The following is a 26,961-nucleotide window of genomic DNA, read 5'->3' on the forward strand; positions in this document are numbered from 1 at the left end:
AGACCTCAATTTAAACAGAAATGTGGAGAAGGATGGTGCAGAGTGACACTATCACTCCGCATTACTTTGCAACCTCTTATGAACCCAGGTTATTAAAAAATAAGTTTTGCCAGGCATGGCAGTGCATACATGTCTACAATCCTGGTATACTCAGGGGGCTGAGGCAAGGCCAGTCTGGGCTATATGGAAAGTTCCAGGCCTGTTCAGGACATAAAGAAACCTTAAAAAAAAGTTTTAAGAAACATGTTTTGGATGTATAGACATAAACCAAATATTCTTATCTGAAAAACAACAATACCACATATTTGTTTTGGTTGATATAGAATTTGGTGGCGGCCCAACTTTTTATTTATTTATTTTTTAATGTTTGGAACCACAAAATTTTGAATGAAAACCTCAAAACAAAAGTAAAGTAAAGTAGGACTATGGCGAAAGAATGTGAAGCATCTGATCCACGTCCTGGCTCTACTCCCCCGAACCAGGAAGTCTGGACATGCCACTCGGCTCCCAAGATTACTGCGCAAATCAAATGAGATACATGAAAGGAAGCTCTGTCAAGTGTAAAGCCTGTGTGAGTGCTACTGTTTCTATATATTTCCCAATTTCAACACATTTTTAAAGGACTGTTCTCATTAATATCATTTTTTCCCAATGGACAAGAACACATTTTAAAAATGGCATTCAAACAAAGAAATACAGCAACTCAGTTTATTATATGCAGATTCTTCTGCATTGTTGCTAACAGTTCACTGGTCCAAAATTACTAAAATACTTAAAAAACTATACATTATGTAAACAAAACATAAATAAAGACAGTATTGTTCTTTGTACATATATTTAGTACAGATTATTAGGGATTTAAGGAATATGTACAATTTTACACCATGGACTGCATTTTCTTAATGCATAAATATATATGTATATATTTTTACAGAAACAAAAAATGTCACTAATGACACAGAATACTATACTGTAGATACACCACAACCATCCAAATTTAAGAAGAAACATCAATTATGAAAAGGCTAGCTTACTTAAAGTAGTCAAACTTAACTTTGTTCAGTTTATGTTATATAGACAGGCAAATCTTGATGACAATTTTGAACAAAGAACCTTGGAAAACATCCTTACACCAACAAGTGAAATGGTATACTTTGCCCTCCCCAAGAAAACAAAGTCTTGTGCAAGCTAATGAAGACACATTAACACACACACACACACATACACACAACTTGTAACATACACACAATAATAAACAGTATGTTTCCAACAGTATAATAAACAGCTAAAATTTCTATGGGAGTTACAACAATGCCCCATTTTTAAAAAAACTGGCTCATTTAGTCTAAATTCAAGATGCAGCTGTGTCAGGCTTCTCTGAACCAGATGATTGAAAAGCAGGGAAGACAGAGGCAGGATTTTGACCAACAGATACAACTTGAGAAAGAGATGAAGACAATGAAGATACCTTAGATGCTGGAGTATTTATGGTATTTAAAATGGCTCCTTCTGGGCTAACCAGTAACTTTTTGACAGAGGTATCCAAATGAAATACCGATGTGCTACTTGGCAGTGGAGGATTATTGGAGGAAATGGCAGAAATCAAAGATGTCTTACCCAAAAGAGTAGCTGGAGGGGACTTAATTACCGAAGTCAATGGCACCGTTGGTACAGATGGAACATAAACTTTAGCAGGTGTGTTTATGATCTGTGGTGTTGAATGTACTGTAGAGAGAGAGCTTGGGCTTCCAAGGCAGTTTACAATCTTTGTAGAGTTTCTTACAGAATGCTTTAAAGGCTGCCCACTTACAGAATTGTTTGGCGTCTGTCTGATCTTCTGGACAGGACCATCCACAGGCGTGGCCGGTGTGCTCTGGGCGCTGTTGGGAGCTAAGGGAGGTCCGCATTTTGGATTAGTAGAGATAAGGAGGACATGGCTACCAGCTCCAAGACCTTGCGGTGGAACAATAAACCGGGCTCCGTTCATCATGATTTGAGTACCTGGTGCCAAAGGTGTACTGGTGTTGATAACTATTTTTTGATGAATACAAGGTTCACTGAATGGAACACCTGCCAGACTAGTTATATTTAATGGTGCTGTACAAGTGTGAATGGCAGAGCCGCCTGTAGTAGAATTGTTACCGGGAGTTGTTTTTACTAATGAAGGGGATATATGCTGGTTTGGCATAGATGTAACATTGGAAGTATTGATTATTTTACCTGGACTTGGTGAGAGGGATGATATTTCAGCTTGAGGTTTATTTGTGTTTGCATTTGTTGGCACTGTAGCTGAAGTCCCTGGTGAATGAAACTGGAGAGAAGTCTGAGACTGTCTTTTGGAAAGGGATACAGGGCGTGTGGCTCCTGGTACTGTTGCTGAATGTGAAACTGTGTTGATTACTTTTGGAGATGTAGTCACAGGTGTGGGCAGGGCAACAGTAACAGGGATTTGCAAAGCTGATGTCAAACATTTAGAAGACACTGTTGGTTGTGTAGTTGAAATGAGAACAGATGATGCAAGGTGTCCTGTTTTTACAGTTGATATAGCCACAGTGTTTCCCAGATTTGATGTGCAAAGTCTATTTGACAAAACAGGCATAATCCTTGAAGAGGTATCGTTCCCACTGACTAAAACAGGAGGTCGTGTTCCAGCTGAAGCAGAGGATGAGGTCACTGAGAGGGGGTTCAAAGGTACATTTGCTCCTGTTCCTGAAAACATGTTTGCAGCTCTTGCTGAAGAAACCACTGACTCATTAACAGGAGGAAGATTTTGACTCACAATATTTGAGCTTGCTGGGACTGAGTTACCACTTGCTGACAAGGGAGAAACACAGCCCTTACTACTTTTGTCTTCTCCTTTTGCTATTACATTTTGCAATATATTAACTGATGATATAGCTGGCAGATTTCCTGGAGGGTTTATAATTGCTTGACCTATGTTTAGCCCAATTTTTACATCTTTAATCTGAGACACAGTTGGTGAAGAATTTATCTTTATTGGTGCTCCCACTGTAGATGGAATCAGTACTATTTGGGGTTGTTCTGGAGTCTTAACATATGTTTTACTCAGGGAAGGAGGAAGTGTCTGTTTTAATGATTCTGCAACAATAGTTGTTGAGGCTGAAGTGCCACCAGGAACTGGAGCATTAATAAAAACTACTTTCTGGGTAGAAACACTTGTAGATGTTGGTGCTGGTGCCATATTAACTAAGGGTCCACTGCTACAAGGAAGAACAGGTGGAGCTGATACCAGCATAAGTTTCTGAACAGGAGTCTCACTGAGCACATCTCCGTTCACTGCAGCTGCTGCTTCTGATCTTGTAACTGGGTAGGTTTTTGGAATATAATCTACTTGTGGTTTAGTATGAATAACACTTGTATTGGTTTGTCCAAAATTTCCTGTTGATATGCTAATTACACTAACTGAATTATTTGTTGTTGATGGTAGCGACGAGCTGGAAGAAACAGAGGGCTTCAAGGGTGAAGAGGGCACGTATGAGGTTTTTTCTACCACGGGGCCCACATAGCCACTGTTGGAGGGTTGGTTTAACATAGGTTTGAGGTTTTTCCCTACAGATGGATGAAAGCCACATGAAATAGAAACAGAAGTAGGCGTTTGGCTGAAAGATGGGAGGTTAGATGTAGTAGTCATTCCAGCTACTTGTGAAAAAGCAGGGGATGATGTTGATTTTGGCACCAGAAATGCCTGAAGTTGAGGTGCAAAGGAGAAAACAGAACTTGAAGATAAACTGTTGGGTGAATTTTGTTCTGGATTAGTTTGTACTTTTACAACTCCAGTGTTCCCACCTCGAGTCCTAACAAGAATCGACTGTGAATCTCTTATACATACAGTTTTTAGTTCTTGCTTTGCTTCAGAAGTATCAACAGTTTGCTGTGAAAAGCAGGCGAGGGAACTGCCAGAATCTGTAGATTCATCTAGTGTTGTTGCTGGTAAGAGAGGCTGAACTGTTGAGGAAATGCTGGGGGAAGTAAGAGGCTGGGGGAATGGGGCTGATGAAACTGCACTCTTGACTTTTCCTGCGTCACTCTGGCTAGTCTGAACTGGAGCCGCTAATGCATTACTTACAGAGCTTACAGGTGACAAAGGCTGTGATCTAGGATTTGATGAAGGTGTAACTGTCTTACTGAAAACTGTATTAGGCAGTTGGGTGGATATTGTCCCTACTGAGGTGATAGGAACAGACACTAAAGAACAGGTCACACTTGTCGTCTGTGGGCAAGATGAACAGTGCTCGGCACCTTTCTGCGGAGGGGCTGCTAGCTCTTTTGCAATTGCTTTTCCTTCTTTGTGCTGAATCACAAAATTCTTAGGCAGAATAAGAACTTGCTGCAAGATCTTTTCTCCTGTTTTAGAATCCAGCACAGGCTGCATTTGAATCTTGACAGAACTATTGTGAAGGTCTACTGGCAACCACTGACCACAGGGCATTTTGTATACCATCTGCAAAGGTCCTTTTGTACTGGCGAGGCAAGTCAATGCTGGCTTTAGGGGACTTGTTTCTGCAGGAGATAGAGCTGGCTTTTCCACAGCAGGAACACTTCCACCTGTGGAAGGGGGCAGTTGATTTGTTAAGGTCACTTTGTTCCCAATATTCTTTGCAAGCAAGGCCTGAATAGGTTTGGTCCCTTTCTGGAGAGCAGACACTGGTACTGAGTCCTTTGAGGCAAATGATTCTGAAAATGGCAGTTCTGTATGTTTTGACTCATTCAAACAGTCAATCTGCATATCAACTTCTAAGTTCTCAAGTGATCCCTCATTTGTGCTTAGCTTTGCTCTCTTCCTTGGGGAAAGCTCTTTTGTGCTATCGTCCAGATAATTACTCTGTTTAGACTGTCGTTTAAGTGTTTTAGGCAGTGTCTTCACTACATCTTTAGATGACAATTCTTTTTTCAACAACTTGCTTCTGGCCAAAGGAAAGCCTATTTCTGATAATTTCATATCATCTGAAAATTATAAAAACAAGCATTTTGTTTATAGAAAACAGTGACTAAGTAACACTAATTACAAAAAATTATAATCAATTTTTGAGCAGGCAATTTAAAAAGTCTATGGTCCAGTCATTCCAAAGCTTCAGCACTACCGAAGAAGTTAACAGTGACCTTAAACATGCTGACTTCCTATATCCCAATTACAATAGATTAAGAGCAACCTATTACTGAGATTAATTTTGGACTATCCTGCTGCCAAGGCATAAGCATTAAGGAAAAACTCACAGCTTTTCAAAAGATACTCAGTTTAATCTGGCTAGTTTTCTTTCTCTAGATAGGGAAACCTTTATACAATAGAGGAATGGTTACAATTCTGTACTTTAGTCAGTAGAGACAAAAAATGAAAACAAATGCTTAGCCTTTTTTGTTCTTTTTTTTGGTTTTTCGAGACAGGGTTTCCCTGTAGTTTCTAGAGCCTGTCCTGGAACTAGCTCTTGTAGACTAGGCTGGCCTCAAACTCAGAGATCTGCCTGCCTCTGCCTCCTGAGTGCTGGGATTAAAGGCGTGCACCACCACCACTTGGCTCTTTCTTGTTCTTTATCCTTATAAAATTGTGTTCATTTCTGATCAAAAGAAGTTCACTCTTACAATTCACACAAGATATGAAATATGTTAACATATTACTAACTACAAGTTTTTCATATTAACTTCTCATTTAACTAAATAATGCCACTGATGAGCTGAAATGAATCACATGTAAATTGGTCTAGCTACTCATACTTATATGTGTTTACTTTGGTCTCAGCCATTAACTCTGGCCACACCTCATTTTAAAAAATATTCACAATCTTAGGATTTCTCAAATTCATTTATGGCAAACTTTACCAACAGAGCTTTAAGAGTAGTAACAATAAAAAAAAAAAACAATAAATTCTAAACAGGTAACAATTTAGCAGTGTATGATCTGCAACAGGCAATGACACATATATAACTTAGGGTTAGGCACTGGCTTCAGAAACTCTCAGAAATTTAATAATGATTGCCAAGAAATTGCTTACAAGAATATGGAGAGCTTTTTGTAAATTATTAGATTTCCTCATCAACATTCACTGACCCGATTACCTTTTGCCTTCACAACAAACAGAAAGTTCTCTTTGTGCTTATATTTAAAAAGTTTGAATGCCTACCAGAATCCACGTGCTCTTTCTCCAGGTTGTCTAGAGGTTCTGCTGCATCTACAGACTTACTGATTTCTGCTGTAGGGGGCTCTCTCTCAGGGTTCCCTTCACATTCTTCAGTAGTCCATAGTTCCCTAGTGAACTGACCATGATCAGGTTGTCTTCGGAAATCATCATAGTCTTTCTTCAGGCGGCTCCTGAAATAAATCAATGTAACATGGAATTTTTGGAAGCTAAATTAATTAGCATTTTAAAATAAATCTTGAAAAATTTTCAATTGTCTTAAAATTATGTTTTAAGTGTATCTAAAATGCCTATTAGTTTAGTCTTGCCAATTATTAATTACCCAAGAAGACAAAACTTATGATATATGCTTAAGAAATTAAAGGTTATATCTTAAAATTTGAATACACCATCTATTTGTCTTTCTGAGGGTTGTAGTTAGAATTATTAAGAAAAACAATAAATAACTAAAATTTTCTATCTGAATTGAAAAATGAGCCTTGAGTCACTGGCCCAGGCTCAGCAGGTAGACTGGCCAGCAAGCCCTAGCTATCTGCATGCCCTGTGAATGCTTGACTTTTTCCCCTTTTGTTTGTTTTTAAAAGCTAGAACGGCACTATATAGCTCTGGCCATTCTGGAACTTGCTATGATAAACAAGTTTGTATTGAACTCATAGAGATGCCTGCCTCTACCTCTTAGGTGTTGGGATTAAAGGTATGAACCACAATACCTGGCATTAAAATAGGTTTTGGGGATTGAATTCTGGTCCTTGTGCTTGCAAGGCAATCACTTTACTACAAGACAAGTATTCTACCAACTGAACTACTACTCCAGGCTGATACAGCCCTAAATTACTCATTACAGTAGAGTTTATATTTTTTTCTTGGTTTTAAAAACAAGGTCTTACTATGTAGCAGTCTAGGCTTATCTCAGATTTACAATTCAGACTCCTAGTTGCTGGGATTACAAGTGTATATACCACTATTTCAGTCTAGAAAAATCATTAAAAAATAATTGAAGGGGGCTGGAGAGATGGCTCAGCGGTTAAGAGCATTGCCTGCTCTTCCAAAGGTCCTGAGTTCAATTCCCAGCAACCACATGGTGGCTCACAACCATCTGAAATGAAGTTTGGTGCCCTCTTCTGGCCTACAGGCATACACACAGATAGAATACTGTATACATAATAAATAAATAAAATAAATATTAAAACAAATAATTGAAGTAATAATAACTTTGCATTTATTTATTTATTTATTTATTTATTTATTCATTTAGTGCCCCCCCCCCCCAAGACAGGATTTCTCTGTAGCTTTGGAGCCTGTCCTAGAAACTAGCTCTTGTATACCAGGCTGGCCTTGAACTCACAGAGATCAGCTTACCTCTGCCTCCCGAGTGCTGGGATTAAAGGTGTCTGCCACCACCACCCGGCTTGCATTTTATTTTTGTTATTAGTGTGCGTGTGTTTGTGTGTGTACGTGTGTGCCTACCTCTGCCTTCCAAGTGCTTACCTTACTTCTAAATATTGCAATGTTCAATGTCTACATAATTTCCACTGTCATGGCCTTAAATATAATCAATGTTGATAACTCCCAAATTTGTACCTCAAGTCTAGTGAAGTCTTGAATTACTTATATAACTCAGATAATGCCTACTCAACACCACAAAATAGGTGTCTAGAAAGTATAACAAACTTAACATGTTTAAATACAACTATTCCATCCCTGTTATTCTTCAAACCTGATTCTCCTTTAGTCACTCCTGTCTCAGCTAATGGCAAATCCACGATGATAATCATTTAGACCAAATTTAACTTTTACTCATCAATATCTATCACATTTATATTAGCTACTTCATTAACTGTTGGTATAAAATACTTGACAGAGGTAACTTATGGAAGGAAGGGGCATATTATTTCAGTCTGAGGGTATATTATGGCAGAGAAGTTAAAGTTATAGCGACAGGAGCGTTGAGTGGCTGTTCCCTGCACCCATCAGAAAACAGACTAATGCTGCAGCTCAGCTCCTCTTCTCTTTTTTGTTCAGTCCAGGGACGCAGGTGAAGGTGAACCACCTCAATTAATCTAATCTAGGAAATCCCATACAGACATGCCTGAAGTTTGTTTCCATACTATTTTGGAAGACTATCAAGTTGATGATAGGATTAACCTACCATACACTCTGAAGCACACTCTTTAGGCAAATTTTACCAACCCTACTTTGAAGCTATATCTAAAACCCAACCACTTCCTGTCATGTGCAATGCTACCAGCTACTCCCACTTTTTTCAGGGTAACTACTATAGTATAACTAATTCATCTGCTTTCACCTTTACAACAATTTCAACATGGCAGCTAGAGTGAGCACTTTAAAACTTAAGGCCAGATAGCCTCAGTGATGGTTCAAATGGATAAAAGTGCCTTCCACCAAGACACACATAAGAGGAAGGAAAGAACCAACTCCCTGCAGACTGTTCTCTAACCTCCACTTGTGACCACGGTAAACACAAGTATAATTCCAGTGCCCATCCTCCACACACACACAGAAACAATCAATGTGGAAAAAAAAAACCAAACCAACCTCAAGGTGAGAGATATAGCTCGGTGGTACGTACCTGGCCACGTGCAAAGCTCTGGGTTCAAGTCTTAGCACTGAATGCAAGCAGGCAAGTAAGCAAGAAACACAGAAGATAACATCCTGTCTCTGTAAAACCCTTTCAAAAGCTTTTCATCTTGGTCCATGTAAACTCTTAAGAGATTAAGTCCTACCTGACCTGGCTACTTGACCTCTGACATTTATGTCCTATGTCAATCTTCATCAATCATTTTTCTTTGGTTATAACTGACTCTTTGTGCTTCCTCCAAATGCCAAATACACTTCTATTCTTAGAGAGTGTGCCCTTAGAGGAAAAATGTGCACTTTCCCTCCAATGTGCACCTTATTTCCTTTACGAGTAGCCTTCCCAGTCTCAGTCTCAAACATCCCCTCCATCATGATCCTCCCCACTAATATTCATCACCTTTGAGTCCGTATGTTTCTTCCATTAGAAAGCAAATCACAGAACACGTTTTTGTATTTGACGAAATGCAAATGAATGGAAAAACCCCAAATCATAAAATAAGGGCCTCAGGATAAGTTAAATACATTGTACAGTTTGTTACCTGTTTCTCTGAAATGCCTTCATTAACTTTGGTTCCCATGGCAGCAATTCATTTAAAAGGCGTATCAGTGTACTATGCAATTCTTTTACAGCTTGCCTCCGATGGTACCATTTGCCCTAGAAACATAAGTTTAAAAAGTAAATTTCCTAGACTTACTCGAAAATCAATATCAAATTTTATCCTTTAATAAAGTAATAAAATGTCAATAACTCATCAAAAATACACAAAAAGAGGAAATATCTTTTAAGAAATCTGAATATGTTTATGATTAATAAAAACCCAGAGACAGATATTGGAGTTCAACCTGAAGACCAGAAAAGCAAGGCAGTCAGACACTGGCTCTTACCTCTAACTCAGTCCAAAAAATGATGATCCTGCCTCCAGGAACCCTCAGAACGACACTGAGACAGAAATCTTTCTCCTTCCTTTTTATATTCTTCTCTCGTGCTGAGATTAAAGGTGTATAACCACTACTGCCTAGCCTCTATAGCGAACTAGTGGGGCTACCAAAATTAAAGGTGTGTGCACCACTGCCTGGTCTGTATGCTGATCAGTGCAGCTGTCTTACTCTCCGATCTTCAGGCAAGCTTTATTTATTAAAATACAAATGAAATATCACTACATCTAGTGATCTTCAGTTCTCCAGAATAAATTCCAAACGTTTATCATCTAAGTAGGAAATGCATACTTAAAAAAGTGTAATTATGTCAGTTATAAATACCTTAATAAATCATTTACCAAATGTATGTAGTCTTGGGTTTGAGTTCTAGTGCCAAAGGGGAGGGGCCCACCAACAAATGATCAAAACCATTTAAAGGCACAAATAATTTAAATAAATTCACAAAATAAGTAAATTAAGCCATGAAGCAAAGTTTTTGTAACTTCCAAGAGAGGGAAAAAAAGAGAGACTTTTAAAACAAACTCCCTAAGAAATTGCTACAATTATTTTAGCAGTTTCTAGCATAGAAAATCAAAACGAGAGTTTACAAAAGGAAGAAGTATCTTGCATCATATAATCCATATGTATTATTTCCAACAGAAGTCACACAATCATATATTACAGATCACATTTAACATGCATAAAATCACTTCATCCTATCAAGTCTATCTGCCCATATCAAGAATAATAAGGTCACTATCTATAGCAAAAGTATATTCTAGGTGTAAACGGAGTTGCCAATTTCTTCTATACACACACATACACATGCACACACATAGTATCTTTGTTATTTTAAATGACAAGTCTATAACTTTATAACCCCAAAGGTTTCAGAACTTTAAAGCAACAGGATATATATTTACATATATACAAAGAGCTGCATTTCTTCTGAGGTTTTGAATCTTAGAAGGGGAACTGTTTATTAGAAGAGTAGGAAGATGTAGGATTTTATGCTGTGGACACACCAAATATAAACCCTATGCTAATTTATGTCTTAAAAAAGATTATTTTATGTGCATGACTGTTTTGCCTGCATGTATATAAGTGCACCACATGTGTGTAATGCATATGAAACTCGAAGAGGGAGTTGAATCTTCTGGAACTGTTTACAGGTACGTGTGCACCTCCACGTGGGTGCTGGTCTTCTGCAAGAGCAGCACGTATTAACAACTGTAGTCACCCCTAATTTGCATCTTAATAGGATGTCGGATCATGGTTTTAAGGAAAATTTTAAGAAAAATCCCTCCCCTCCCAGACAGAGTCTCTCCACATAGCACTGGTTGCCCTGGAACTTTCTCTGTAGACTAGGTTGGCTTCGAACTCAAAGATCTACCTGCTTCTGCCTCTTGAGCCCTGGGATTAAAGGCGTGTGCCACCACCACCCAGTTTAAGAAAATTTTTATTTCCTACCACACAGTGGTTCTCAAGCTTCCTAATGCCATAACCCTTTAATACAGTTAGTTTCTAACATTGTGGTCACCCCAACTATAAAATTATTTTTGTTGCTATCTCATAACGAACCACAATATGAATGCTTGATATGCAGATGGTCTTAGGCAACCCTTATGAAAGGGCTGTTCAACCTCCAAAGGAGTCATGACCAACAGCTTGAGAGACACTGCTATAGCATATTAAAATAGTCATTCATTTTCAAATATATTCTAAGAAAAGCATAAGTCAGACCCAAGTAAGCAGTGAGTTATACCTTAAAAGGGAAAACTTTTCTAAAAGAATTGGTGAGATAGTATGAAGTGCTTATTCTAACCCATGAATCAGAACTATTAAACGGAACAAGAGCTAGTATTCACGTAGGGCAACCACACTTTTGGTTTTAGACAGGATTTCACTATGCAACCCTTTGACTTGCTATGTAGCTCAGGCTAGTCTGGAACTTTCGAGCTTCCTGCTACAGCCTCTCAAGTGTTGGAATTACTGGTGCCAATCATATACTCAGCAACTACTTGATGGAAAACGAAATGGTGAGAGAATAGAATTCAATTTTCCTCAAACTTAAGAGAAGGGAGAATGTTAAGGAAGAAAGCAGAAAGAATATCCTGTTTGTGGTAGAATTCATTAGAAAAAGGATTAAAGTCTTTGAGAAAACTAGTGGGGACCAAAGGAGAAAAGTGACGCCTGCGGAACTAACCTGGCTTGTACAGTTACTGTCTGGCTAAGTACAGTGGTGACAGGATAGGGAATTCAGATGACATCGGTTAGGGCTAGGAAGGTGAGGAACAGGAAGGGTAGACGTATATCTGTACATCTTTATATCAAGACATTGCTGTAGTGGTGTTTCTGTTAAATTACTAAATTAATTTTTGCTTTATAAGATTTTAAAAATGATTAAGAAGATTTTACATTTAATTCTGATTTTTTAAAATTAATTAATGTCTACAAAATATATGACTGGCCAAAAGATTCTATACAAGGAAGGGAACTTAAATATTTAATCAGAGAACAGATTTATAATTTTCATACAAGTACCTTACCCATTAACCTGTTTTGAAATATCTATGGTGTTCTATCATAGAAGATTAATAAAATGTCTAAAACTATAAAGCTATAATGACTCCAGTAAAAGGAACCTATACACTGCCATGGGATGTGAATCTATGGTCTTGAGGTGATTAAAAGGGCAGAATCACTGCTTGTACTGGTGTTTAAACAGGGTTTTCACTCAACTACTCAAATGGAGGGGGAAATCAGCTTCAAGTGTTACTGGGATAAAATATGATGCTTAACAATCCAAATGCAATTAAAGTAACAGCATTTTGTGCCCCACACCACTGTGCTAAGGACTGAATCCTGAGCCTTGCACTGTACCACCAAACTAACTCCTTAGTCCTAACACTGTTGCTTCCTACTGATTGGGACCTCATTTTTATAGTGCACAATGGAACTAAACAAAAACCACTAGAAGCTTTTTTTTTTTTTTTTTTTGGTTTCTCGAGACAGGGTTTCTCTATAGCTTTGGAGCCTGTCCTGGAACCAGGCTGGCTTTGAATTCACAGAGATCCTCCTGCTGCCTCCCGAGTGCTGGGATTAAAGGCATGTGCCACTATTGCCAGGCTTAAAAGTTATCTATTTTTAATAAGCAATTAGAGTTAATAAAAATCTTCTTTAACTTTGGTTCAATATAAAAATCTACTTCAAATAAACAAATATTTATTGTTGTTTAAACTAAGTAAGTAACCACAAGCCAGAAAGAGCTCTTCTGACTGACCAACTTTATAGATCATATATAGATATGAGAAAACACAATTTTAATATTCCTTCCAAGATGGATCTATTAAAACTTTAAAGGGCATAATTTTATAGAAGAAAGCTGTCTTAAAATCACCCCAGCAAATACTTGTAAAATAGAATTGACTTCAGACTAAAATTCTGTATCTCACAAATGTTAAAATCTACTCTCCTTCTAAATCACCATGCTGTGTCTCTCCTGGTCCCCACAGAGCCAATTCCTAAATAAGTACTAATAAATTATATTGTGCAACTACTAATTCATAAGTACTGATATTATAACATAAGTTATATTGTACAGATACCCTTGCAATCTTAAAAATTACAATCTCTAAAGATTAAAGTATAATAGTAATTAAAATAATGACATATTTTAAAACTAAATCGAAGCAAAGGAAAACAATTGGCATGGTGGCACAAGCAACCACTTCCAGCACTTTGGAGTTGGAGACAGGAGGATTGCTGCAAATCTGAGGTCAGCCTGGTCACACTACAGAGTGTATGTCCAGGAAAACTAAGAGTGGAATAGTGTGCTCCCTTACCTTATTAATGTAAAATTCACTGATTTCAAGAAAGACAAAATCTTCATGTGTACTGATTACAGAACTAACAATCAAACTGGTAGACAGATGAATCAACAGTCAGGACAGGTAGTTGGGACAACTAGTCAGGTGCCCCAGTGCTAAAACATTAGTAAAAATGTCTTAGTATAATATTTAACATAAATTATGCATATAATCTGATTAGTACACTAATAAATAAGTGAACACAGGCACAATTTTCAACATTTTTATCAAAATTATGATCATTTTCAGGGCTTAAAAATTTTTAAAGGTAAAATTTAAACATATTATATACACTTAGCATTATGAACGCTAAAGGTCACTTTAAGAAAATACGGTATTCTTTGTTTTATATATAAAAATCACTTATGAGTGAGTACATAAGATAATAAGTGGTTTTTAAACATAAAACAAAGAAAACCACCCTACAAATCACAACCCCAGAGAACCTAGACAACGAGGATCCTAAGAGAGACATACATGGATCTAATCTACATGGGAAGTAGAAAAAGGCAAGCTCTCCTGAGTAAATTGGGAGTGTGGGGACCATGGGAGAGGGTTGGAGGGGAGAGGAAGGGAGGAGAGCAGAGAAAAATGTATAGCTCAATAAATCAATAAAAAGGAAGCAAAATAGGGTAGTTTTTAAAAAAGATTTGTTTATTTTATTTTATGTGTGTTTTGCCTGCGTGTATATATGTGCATCATGTGTGTACTTCATACCTAAGGAAGTCAGAAGAGGGCACAGAACTAGAGTTACGGTGGCTGTAAAGCACCATATGGTTGCTGAGAAGTGAATCTGGTCCTCTGCAAAATAACTGCTCTTAACTACTGAGCCATTTTTCCAGCCCAAAGAGAATATATATATATTAAATTAACAGATTGTAAACTTTAATGTGAACATACAGCAGAAAAACAACAACAGCCAATAGTCGAAATTTGCAGCTTACCTTTCATTGCTTCTCATCCAATGTCCACAGCATTTATAGTTTGCCAGCTCCCTTTGTATTAGATGCTCAACTACCAAACCATGGAGCTTTTAAATGACTCTCTAGGGAATATTACTTAAAGAAGCTGATCTATGGTCACAAGGTAAGTCCTTTATTATATTATGCAGTTTCCTAAGTTTTTTAGTGTATAACCTAAGGAATTATATGAGGAAAAAAACTTACAAAACTACACAATACTGTAAAATGAAAACTGCATCTCAATAAGTGTGAAATGAGCATGGGGACTTACCTAATGCCCAGAGAACAACTCATGCTGCTGCAGTAGCAGGGGTGGATTTGACAATGCCAGTTTAACACTTGCTAGGGTGCTTACCGAAAAGAGGGAGCTGGCAATCTACTAATGCTGGGGACACTGGAAACCTAAGAGAAAAAAATAGGAAAACAAATTCTAGACGTATTAATTATCTCATCATTATGGATATGTTTATATATTAATAAATGGTAAACCTACTTTTACAAACCATCCAATTTCTTATGTAGATTTTCTTGTAATGTTGTATATAATCAAAAAAGGTTATGAGGAGCCATATATTAAGGAAGTTAAGTCATGTATAAATGCACAAGATTCTTTTTAAATGCTACTTTCTAAAATGCTTTGCTTACAAATGCCAGTGCATAAAAAAAAAAAAAAAATCGCAAGGCAAAGTACTTATATTATAGGCCTAATTCTTACAATGAACAAATATCCTATGGTGGAAAAGAACTGTCAATTTATTAATATAACTGCATTATAATTTTCAAGAAAAATGAAAATAAACTGTCAAAGTGTCAGTGGATCCCTAATGATGATGGCTCATTTAAAACCAAATCCAATCCAAAGGTGACTTGTAAAGAATGTAAACTCATATGAACAAAAACAGCACAAATAAAATTTAACTGTTTTAGCCAGAGATAGTGGCAGACTCCTTTGATCCCAGCACTGAGGAGGCAGGGACAGGTAGATCTCTGAGTTCCAAGTCAAGCAGGGCTACACAGTGAGAACTTGTCTTGAAACAACAACAACAACAACAAACCCCAAAACCCACCCCCCAGAAAACACAAACTATTTTAATAAACTAAGTTACTTGACATTTTTGTAGTCTAAGTAATATTAAGTGAAAATTGAATACTACATCACTAAGTATTTTCTGCTTTTGCAATTTCTTACCTAGAAAAACTATCTCCTGCACATTCAGAAGACAGATCACCCTGACCACACTGTTACATAGTGTGTTACATAGCCTTTTGAAAAGTGGTCGCTTTAGAATACAGTGAAATGACTGCACATTACTATGGAAAAAGTTAAAACAGTATTTTAACAATGCCAGATAAAATTTTCTCTTGATGCTCTTACCAATTTTCACTTAAGAGTAAGTCTCATATCTAAGAGTATATAACATTTCATTATACATCAAATTAGCATGAAAACCAAGTACAAAGGTACACAATTACTGCACCACTGCTTTGTACAGAGAAACAGAGATCACATTCCTAGTGAGGCAGCTTACTTTTCACTAGAGAAAAAAAAAGACATTGACTTTTTTCTTATGCTCAATCTCTGTGCAAATGTTTGCTTAAAGGCAGATGCCTCTTTGGATAAACTATGATAAAGCACAAATTGAGTAAACATGATGATAAAACAGGCTCATATGGAAAGTTCTTAAAGAATAGCAAAAATCTTTCATGTTTTTACTAGCTAAAAGGTAGTATGTCCAAAAAATTCTAAACACAGTAAGACTGAGTATTTATTAAAACATTAATGCTATTTCAGGAAAAAAAAATCAGACTAGAAAGAATGTTTTCCAAATAATTCAGTACAATGGAAATTTTTCTGTCAACTAAAGTCACAAGAACACACGCAGTAAAAATGGGATTCGTCTTTGAGAACACTAAAAACTCATGCAACCTAAATTATGATGAGAAAAATTAAAAGGTTTTGTCAAACTATGTTTCTCTCCATCTCAACCAGATGCTTCACTTTAGACAAAGCTAGGCAGATGATTAAGTACAACATTACAGAATCGAAAGGAAACAACCTTGATTTAAGAAATTACAACCTTTCATTGTAATAAGCAGCTCAATGGAAAAGTCTGATATATTTAAAGCCTTTTAACTATTAAGTGCTCTAGAATATAAAGTCTGTTAAATTAGAAAACAAAAATAACCCTTTTAACGTACTGTTGACTAGATAAGAAAATAGATTTTTTTCTACCCCCAGGACAAGGTCACAGGTAGTCCAGGTTGGCTTCAAGCTCACTATGTGGATGAGGATAACCTGGAACTTCTGATCTGCCTTTCCCTGTACCCTACTGCTAGGATTACAGAGATGTACAGAATGCCTGGTTTATCTTGTTATTTGGTATGAAACAGTATCTGGATAGACCCCAGAGAGAAGAACTCTCTGAAACAGCTAAGTGCTTATTATATGAATCTGTATTACATCAATATACCATGTGCAATTTCTAAATTCAGTAGTGACGCTTATGGGGAACTAAACATTAACATCTTCTGTTAGTCACTTTTATTGAAAAATTAAAATCATTATTAAATTAAAGAAATGTTTGATTCTAAATATCATTTTAGTCTTGACATTAATCCTTAGGGGATAAATATCAATCCTTCATCTATTACAGAGGAGTAAGTCAAGGCAGCTATCTCTATGGTGAAGTTCATACATTCTATTATGGTCTTCACTGCAAGCCCAATCCTGTTAAGTATGGTTACCTGAGTTTTTAGTCCACAGCACTCCAACTAGGGCAAATAAACTGACACAACAAGAGGGGACAACTGACAGCCTGGTAATGGGAAAAAAAAAGACGAGAAGCAAACATACCAAAATAATCCTTCAAAATATATGAATGAATTTTTAATAAGAACAAGTGATAGCAACAGATATTTACAGTAATAAGACAACTGGTATTCACAACAGTGACCCTGGAATCAATTACAAAAGCTTACATTGTTACCAGATAGTAGGAGGCAAGAAAGCGCATTAAATGATTAATATAAGGATTTTTGACATTATTTATGTTTACTAATGTTTTAGTTTATGTAAAAATTCTGTTAAGGAGAGCATAGGACTCTTAAATGATACCAAATACAAGCCACTATTAAATAGTAACAAATGCTCAATAAGGTAATTTCTGCAACTTACAGATATTCATTAATAGATTTTGTAAAGGAAAAAGGTGTGTTTGGGGGAAGAGAGAATTCTAAAATGAAAGTTTATTTATTTTATGCTCTGTGGTCATTTTCGCTGGCTGAGACAATTGTCTATGTAATAATCCTCTAGGCAGTTTCAGTCAGGGGGAAATAGTTTATACTCTATGCTGGTACATCAGTAAAATTATCCCTATAAAGTACAGTTCCAAGAACCCCGTATCTTCAAGAAATATTAAAAGCAACCTGTGAATACAAAAGAATGTAGTCTGGAGACACAAGAGGGAATCCATCAAACTCTACATAAAATCTAAAACTTTTAATAAACAGATTCTCACAGACTATACTGTCAGCTACCTTTACTTTGTTTACTTTTTCTTCTATGTGACCCTGTGAAGGAAGGCAATGTGCTAACACTGCAGTCCGCTCCACTAAGGGAGGAGGACGACTTTGTGGAAAATCCTGAGTGCTTGCAAAAGTATTCCTCCTGTAATAAGTGCCGTAAGTACTTCAATCAGCTATGCTTAAAGTACACAGTAGGAAAAAACATTTTTATATACACAGAATAATGTTATGGTTAAGTATATAAAGGTTTAGCAATTTACAGAATTCTGTTCGGTTGTGAACTATGAAAACAATAGCTTCTGAGGCTATAACTAAAAGCAACAGCTTCTGCAAAAGTATGTTATGCTCTGATTTTTAAAAAATATTATCCTTTCCTCCTAAATAATCATTCTTTTATGAACATAAAATATTAAATATGATAATAATTCTGGCTGAAAATATTCTCACATGAATTATTTTTTTGGTAGAACATACTACTGCAGTAAATTTTAATAAAAGTCTTCCACATCAAGAGACTTCCCAGATAACTAAAGTACATATGAAAACATACAGGTCTTTACTATTTTTAAATGGAAGTATTTCTGAAATGTTTCCTTACTCTCTGATGGTATACTGACCATAAGGTTTTTCTTGCTAACTGATGACGGCTAATTTTGTTTTTGTGTCTTTTTGAGACAGGGTCTCATTCAGCAGTGTTGGTTGGCCTGGAACTCACTACGCAGACCAGGCTGGCTTTGAATTCTCACAGAGATCCTTTAGGCACTGCCTCTCCTAAGTGCTGGTATTAAAGGTGTGTGCCACCACATTTGGCTGATGACTATTCTGAACATTTATTTCACCTCTTAGATCACAGTCATCTAAGACTTCTGAAATATTTAAGGTTCTTTCATTTTTGCGCTAAATAACTCCAGAATGCTGAAGTTTTCTGATACTTCCGTCTACTCCCTTCAAAGTACTTTCACATGTCATTCCTAACAGCATGTAAAATGGCTACTGTAAATCTGCTGAATCAGTCATCATTATTATACATATTTATATTAACAGGTTTTTAGTACAAAGCAAGTGGTTTCATGATAAAAGGGTTCTTGTATGATTAATTTTTCTTAAATATTTGACACTTTCCCTGTTTATCTACTGATATATAATTATGTTTCCACTATGACATAGTCCAGGTATAAATGCAGTTAAGTAGGTGTGATCTACTTGGTAAAGAACAACATGGAGCACTTTACCAAGTGAGTGCGTGTGTGCGACATCTCATGCTGTAGTGACTCAATGAAAACTTCAGGAAATTAGATGATCAACTATTGTTAGGAAATACAGTAAAAACTGATCTTAAAAACCTACAGTCTGAACTTTTTTTTTTTTAGGAGTTATCTGGTAAGAATAAAAAGAATTTATGGTCTGGTATATGTTTTATACTACACATAATTAAAAGTTTGTTACTATGTAATAGGCTTCCATTAAAGATATGTAATTAAGAATATGCAGTATCTAGAAAGCTACCAGTTTGAAAACAATCAATATACTGAGTAATATCTAAGACTACTTGTTATAAACCAGGCAAAGAAAATGAATCTTCTTGCCCCGATACCATCTTTTTGTATTAAAAATAAAAATTAGACCACATGGGAGAAATGGAAGAAACAATGCTTCTATCTTTAATTGTAAATTTTCATGTAATTAGGAGAACAAGATTTTTAAAAACTTTGGAAAAAAGCAGGATAAATTTTAATGCTGACAATAACAGATAGAACTTTTGGATAAACACCTACCGATTTTTTTCTACTGTTTTCCAGATCTTTGAGTTCATTCTCGATTTTTGTGATTAATTCCCTGAGTTCATCAAGATTAGTGCAAATAAGCTAAAATAAAACACAAAAACACAGCTTGATAACACATAATATAAAACACCAAAAATGTGGTAACAGAAACTGTTTAACATACACTGAAATTAAGACTACTTCTCTGCAATAATAAAAGGAAAGCTCTACAGTTACTATCTGAGATATTTGTTATGATGTATGAACTGCAGGTTTCATATAAAATAAACTAAAATTACAACACTGGTACTCTCATCCCACACCTCTAAAAGTTTGCATTATAATCCGTTACTTTTTAGTATTATTAGCTTTAAGCCCAGAATGACAAAGATCTGGAAACTCATTAGATTTCACAGGTGACTGAATCACCTGTAAGAAATAATTGCAACAGGCAGTCTCCGAGAAGGTGAAGTGCAGCCCTGTGAGAGTGGCCGCTTTCCCTTTGCTTTGGCTTGCTAATTATATAATTTAACAAACTGAGTTATTGCTGCTGGCAGGAGTACTAAAGGAGGACTTAAACTATGTGTAATATATTCAAAGACATGAACAAAATTAAGTACACATTCTTGTCAGGAGTTTAATAGATTTTACTGTTGCTGTTTTTGTTCTTTTTTTTTTTTGAGAAAAGGTCTTACTATGTATCCCTGGCTGGCCTCAAACTTATAATGTCCTGCTCAGCCACCAGGTGCTAGATTTCAGACATGTGCCACCCAGCCCAACTGACCTTAAAAGGTTTTAGTAAAACCATCTTTACAAGCATTATCTATTTCCTTCTGTAACTGTGTGATTCATTTTATTTTAGTTGGTTAACTCTGGCAAATGACCAAAATAATGAATTCTTAGTTATTAACTGACCTATCCTGGTTTAATTGCAGTTTTATAAACTAAAGCATCAGAAATACTAACAAAAAATAATAGCTACTCCATTTGGTTCCTGTAAAATTATATTAAATTTCCAATGAGTTTAATATATTTAACCCTTTTCCTACAATAATTTAAACAAGAGCATCTAAAGGAACAGAAAATTCAGAAACAAAACACCATCTACATAGAAAAAAGTTTCAGAGTCAAGAAAATTTTGATGTTTATACCGTATAACTTAAAATACACTATATATTTACAAATCATCACCAACATTTATCATCACTGCATTCAGTAGTGTAGTCACTGTTTCCTTAAAACATAGACTTTCTTTATTATTAAGATCACACAAAAGTAACAAGCAAAAGTGGGTCACACAAGATACATGCTAGTTGTTATTGAGTTGATTAAAAGAGAAGACAGGAAATGATTTAAATTTGGTTAAGACTAAGAAATTTAGAAATACATTTACCTACAAAAATGGCAATTTGGTTCAACCTAAGAGATTAAAAAATTATTACAGATACTATACCATAATTAGTACTAATAATTACTTATCAGAAATATCTATAAAACTCTAAATGTATTGATAAAGCAGGGAAGTATATATTTAAGTAATCCAAATTAAACAATTTGAGGACTGGGGATATGCTCAGTGGTAGAGTACTTGCAAAATGCAAAAACAAAAGCAATTTCAGAGTAGAAAGCATTACACAGTATTGTAGTGGGAGAGAATAATTGATAATTATTAGAAATCACACATTCCAATGTGCTAAATCTGGTTATAAAAGAAACGATGATGGTCAAGCAGGAGACTGACAACTATGTAAGCACTTGTACAACTAGGTAACACAGTCAGCTTCTATTGTATCTATGAAGTCACAAAGCACAGCTTTCCAGTGGATTTTAGCTGTTGTTATTACTACTACATCAAATCTGTTCTTGTGCCGGGCGGTGGTGGCGCACGCCTTTAATCCCAGCACTTGGGAGGCAGAGGCAGGCGGATCTCTGTGAGTTCGAGACCAGCCTGGTCTACAAGAGCTAGTTCCAGGACAGGCTCCAAAGCCACAGAGAAACCTTGTCTCGAAAAACCAAAAAAAAAAAAAAAAAAAAAAAAAAAAAAAAAAAAAAAAAAAAAAATCTGTTCTTGTCACTGAACTTGATGTACTGGTTAATATCACAGCATAGATTTTCACTTACCTACATGGCAAGGCTCAGAGAAAGTTTCCTTTTATTTTAGGATTACATGTAAAATGGACGAGCATGCTTTATGTGCAGCATGTAGAAATTTACAGGAACAATGAAGGCATATACCCAACAAACTAAACACATCCTAAAAACTTTAAATATCAGGCAGTCATGGTAATAAATAATTATATTTCATCTACTGCGACATAGTTGAGGCCAAAGTGTTAAAAGCTATACGAAGTAACACTTCTTAGTGGCTGACTGAGTTAATAAGCTGTGTTAAATCAATGCTTATCAAATTTGAGTGAGCCTAAGAACTACAGGGAACCTTTATAGTTTCGTATTTAGCATGTCCCATATCTGACAAGTTTATTGAAATAGTCAGTGGATCACATCTTTGAGTAGTTATGTACTTAATGACTGTGAATTATAAACCAGCACAGCTACTGGGACATTAAAACATTCTGGTGCTATGTAGCTAATGAACATGCAAATTCAAAATAATTTCTGAATTGAAGGGGATGAGGTATTTTTAGGATAATGTTCTTAAATTACCCTATCTAAGTTCTAAATGTAATTTTTCTACATTTAAGGGTCAAAATATTTTTAATGATATTTCTCTTGAAGGTACATTAAAATAACTTAATATCTACATAATAATTTACAGGCTTTGTTGCTGTGGAGATAGGATCTCACTACATAGAACAAGATGCCCTCAAACTTATTATGTAGCCTAGGCTAGTCTCAGCGTTCTAAGTGCTGGGGTCATAGATATGTGCTATCACCACCTGGCCTGGTTTATACTCTTAATATGTAAATATATTCTTTATATTTCTATATACCTAATGTATACCTAATATACAATATGTTAAATCATGCTAAGCAATTAGAAAATTCTGGGATAGAAACAGTCTGATTTATGCCAACTTTATGACACAATCAATTCCTACTTTTTAAAAAATGAAGGTCTTCAATTTCAGATGGTGATCCTAAGAAAACTAGTGTCAACACAGTAAAAATTCACTGTAGTAAGAGGACAGATGCATTTACTAAGAACAAAGAAAAGCATCTCATTAAATCCCTTTCTTATTAGTATTAATTTATAAAGTGCTTCTGAAACACAGGGCCTCCTGGGTGAAAAAGACTCCTCCTGAGCAGCTGGGATTATCAAACTCTGAGAGGCTTCCCTGCAGGGAGAACATTAAGAGTAACACACTCATGTTAAAGTATGTCTTTCACTTGACTCAATCAAGGCTGAGCCACAATCAACCAATTTACAGATGAAATGGATTAGTTATGTAACTTGGTTCAAGGCTTAGAGTAGGCTAGGAAGGGGTCTCTTCAACTGACACACATTTAAAAGCAGTGGATGTAAAGTGACTAAGATAAAGACCTGGGAGAGGAAACAACACAACTTTAAGCTCCATCTACTATATCACAATCTACAAGGGGTCTTTTTAAACAAAATAAAAAAACTTAAAACTAGTAAAAGCTGAAGGCATAGTTTTAGGATACAATTCACAACTTATTATTTATACTGAGTGACAGTATTAAAAGGCTTCCTCTGAAAAATTAGGAATGGATGTATTAGGGCAAGGGAAGTATTATATAATTAAAAGAATTTCATGGCCATATTTCAGAAAAATTACATAATAAAAATTTCCTTACATAAACATCAATCACCGAAATCATGCCATTCTGGTAGAGGCTCACTAGGTTTGAAAGACATTTTCAATAAAATATCATACAAAATAAAAAAATGTAAGTTATATTTAAAAAGTGAAAGTAAAAATAGGTAAGTTCCAACAAAATGGATTATTTTTGCTACCATTCTAATAAAAAATCCTATAATTTGTTTAAAAAATTATAACTAAAATACTAAACATGATTCAAATTAAAAATCCATACAGTATTTAAACAAAAAACTATATTAATAGTTGTTAGAATTATGCAGATAGAAAAATTACTTATTTCTTCAGATCACTATGCCACAAGGACAATAAATTACAAAAAATATTAATTTGACATAAAGACAAAATAATCTTGACAAACAAATTAACAAAGTATTTTAAAATACCATGCAATTAAAAATATTTTCAATGCTTTAAAGAAAATTGAATAGTTTTTAAAAAGTAAAGTTGAAAATATGTATTTTAAATGGTAGCAATTAAAATATGATTTAATCTATAGGTCCTTATAACATAGTAAAGTTAAAAATTCTGATTTTAATTTTAGTCCCAATTTGTTTTATTAAGATAATTAATACTTGGTTCCTTATTCTTAAATTGGCTAGGTGGAGAAATACAATTCTTTTTTTCCTGGGATATTAGTTAAAATTTTTATGTTTGTAAACAAAATTATGTAAGTCTTAGCATATGGACTGTGCTTTCCAAATTAACCTGAAGAATGAATAACATACATAGAACAGATGCCAAGTACACACTCTTCAATAAAGTACTTTTGTGTTTGTGTGTATAGAGATTACCAATGAAAAACAGAATCATGGCAATAATTAAGGTCACTTAATTATTCTTACACTTTTAGATTTTATCTGTTATTATTTATGTTTGTTTAAGTGAATACCAAGCATGTGAGTGGCTGGAGGTCAGAAGATGGCACGAGATCCCTTGCAGCAGGAGTTACAAGCTCTTATGAACCAAATCACATGTTGCTGGGAACAGAACCTGTATCCTCTGGAAGAATAGCAAGTGCTCTTAATTGCTGAGCCTTTCTCCAACCCCTACTAGCACTTTAAGAAATTATTTTGATCATTTTTAACTGTGTGTATGAGTGTATCTGTCTGTGTCTATGCACAGCAAGCACAGGTGACTGCAGAGGTCAGAGGCACTGGGATCCTCTAGAGCTAACGTTACTGGCAGTCAGTTTGTGAGCTGCCTGATATGTGTGCTGGGAACTGAACTCAGATCCCTGGAAGAGCACTGAGTATTCTTAGCTAATGAACTGTCTTTCCAGCCTCTCCTTTTACAAATGTGGCTTAATGGAACTAGACACATCAAGTTTAAAAATACTTTCTAACTTAATTAAGCACAAAAAAGAGAACTGATATACAATTACAGCTCTAAAATACTGAAAAAAAATGTTCTCAAGGGGGCAAGAATCAACTTTAACAGGAAAACTGACATTTACTTTTGAGTCTAAGAGTCTTTATGTTACAAAATAAAGAATTAATTTATAAAAGCATAACTGTTAAATTTGATATAGAACCATCAAAAATAAAAAAACCATCTGAAATAAAAAACTTTTTTCTTCTTTTTTAATTCTGCTGCCATGTCCACTGTACACTAATTGGGACACTAGAGTAAGCAAGTCTGAGTTTTCGCTCTGCTGTCAGATGTTGTTATTTGGTTTTTCACTTTAAAATTCTTGTTAGTTTCCATCAAGCACTATTTTAATAAGAGCAAACTCAAAACTTATTTCAATGTCATAAATAGTGAGAAAAGTGCTAAAGTCATTTATCACTTAGTACAATAGATGCAATTAGCTAAATCCCTAACTTAACTGTCCTAATTAAAATGCAGTATTTTCCAACAGAAATCTAAGTCTATTTGACAAATAAAAAGAACAGCTAGAAAAGTAAACTATGAAATTAATCCTCACAACGACTCTAAGAATGTTACTATCACTTCTCTGTGCAATGAAGAACTTGACTCAGAGGCTGACTAACTTACCTAAGGTGACAGAATGAATAGTCAGGTGGTAGGTTTGGTGTTCAAATTCATGTAGCCAAGATCCACATGTTTTAACTACTGTGTATATCACGGATAACCACTACTCACTTAATGTCTGTGAAGAGGATGAAAAATCTTCACTTTTAATAAAGGCATCAGATTATTTTAATACTTTATAAACTTAAAAGAACCAAGGGTATAGTAACATAAACACTTAGTTTCTTTACAATATACACACAAAATGAAACCAAAGCCATCACTTCAGTATCCCTAGTGCATACCCTAAATCCAAATGGCAAGATATTTTCTGACATGGAGTTTTATAGTATACATATAAACATGAATTCTCATGAAACAAATAAGGGAAGCAAATTTAACTTCTAGCATTTAACAAGTCAACAAAAACACTGTCAAAGAAATTGAAGTCAAAACAGGCTTTTTTTTTAGCTCATTAAGACTTAAAAAATTTAATTCTTTAAATTGTTTCTCTCTAAGCATATTTTTTAGCAATCAAAGATCAGCCTTTTAGTAAATATGTCAGGTTTTATAAAAGTGATTTTATATTTATGCATCAAAGTTTTATTTTCAGTAATAAAAATGGATATTTTAGTTTAGAATGGCTACTATTAAAATCTTATTTAACTATTTTTACAAAGTATTTTTATGTTCACTACTAATAAACAAGGTGCTAAATATACTGTCAGTACTTTGGGAAGAAAAAAATTAACTTCTTTATTATATAATAATTGGTATTTTATGATTAACCTATTTTTATTTTATGCATATGAGTGTTTGCCTTCATGTATGTATGTACACCACACATATGCCTTGGTTCTTTTAAGAGGATGCTGGGTCCCAGGAACTAGAGGTACATATAGTTGTGAGACACCATGTAGATGCTAGGAACCAAAGCTGGTTCCTCTGCAGGTACAGCAGAAGCTCCTTAGAGCTGAGCTACTGCTCCATTCCCTTCCATCTCTATTTAGAAGACAGTTCAGTTTCTCTTCATGAATCACAACACAGCACTCACACTGCAAACTAGAAATGAGAACTACCTTACAAACTCACCAAAAAGATAGCTACACACACACACACACACACACACACAGAGAGAGAGAGAGAGAGAGAGAGAGAGAGAGAGAGAGAGAGAGAGAGAGAGAGAGAGAGAGAGAGAGAGAGAGCTCTCCTCTACCCCCATGCCTTAAGAACCAGGAAAGGGACTTTATTTATTTTGAACCGTTCAATCTAACAAAACATGTACTTTTGACCTTAAATTTCTGAGTGATAAGCAAATGGTCAATAACTAACACTCACAACGTTTTCCAACTTTTTTCCATGAGCCAGAGTCAAAAATACATTTTACCATGCATGTCAAC

At 35.4% G+C, this 26,961-nt stretch overlaps 1 protein-coding gene across 1 annotated transcript in view; it reads right to left on the bottom strand.

The window, feature by feature from the left end:
- Window positions 1-694: 694 nt before the first annotated feature.
- Kiaa2026 (KIAA2026 ortholog) overlaps window positions 695-26,961 on the bottom strand; it is a 78,669-nt gene continuing 52,402 nt past the window's right edge. Inside the window, exons 5-8 of the mRNA XM_042054592.1 lie at window positions 19,800-19,889; window positions 9,290-9,405; window positions 6,198-6,325; window positions 695-4,965 (exon numbers count right to left, since the gene is read on the bottom strand). Of these exons, the coding sequence (XP_041910526.1) occupies window positions 1,352-4,965; window positions 6,198-6,325; window positions 9,290-9,405; window positions 19,800-19,889 (3,948 nt within the window). The 3' untranslated portion in view covers window positions 695-1,351. The remainder of the gene's footprint in view (window positions 4,966-6,197; window positions 6,326-9,289; window positions 9,406-19,799; window positions 19,890-26,961) is intronic.

The sequence above is a fragment of the Arvicola amphibius genome, chromosome 1, assembly GCF_903992535.2.
Source record: "Arvicola amphibius chromosome 1, mArvAmp1.2, whole genome shotgun sequence".
Taxonomy (NCBI): Eukaryota; Metazoa; Chordata; class Mammalia; order Rodentia; family Cricetidae; genus Arvicola; species Arvicola amphibius.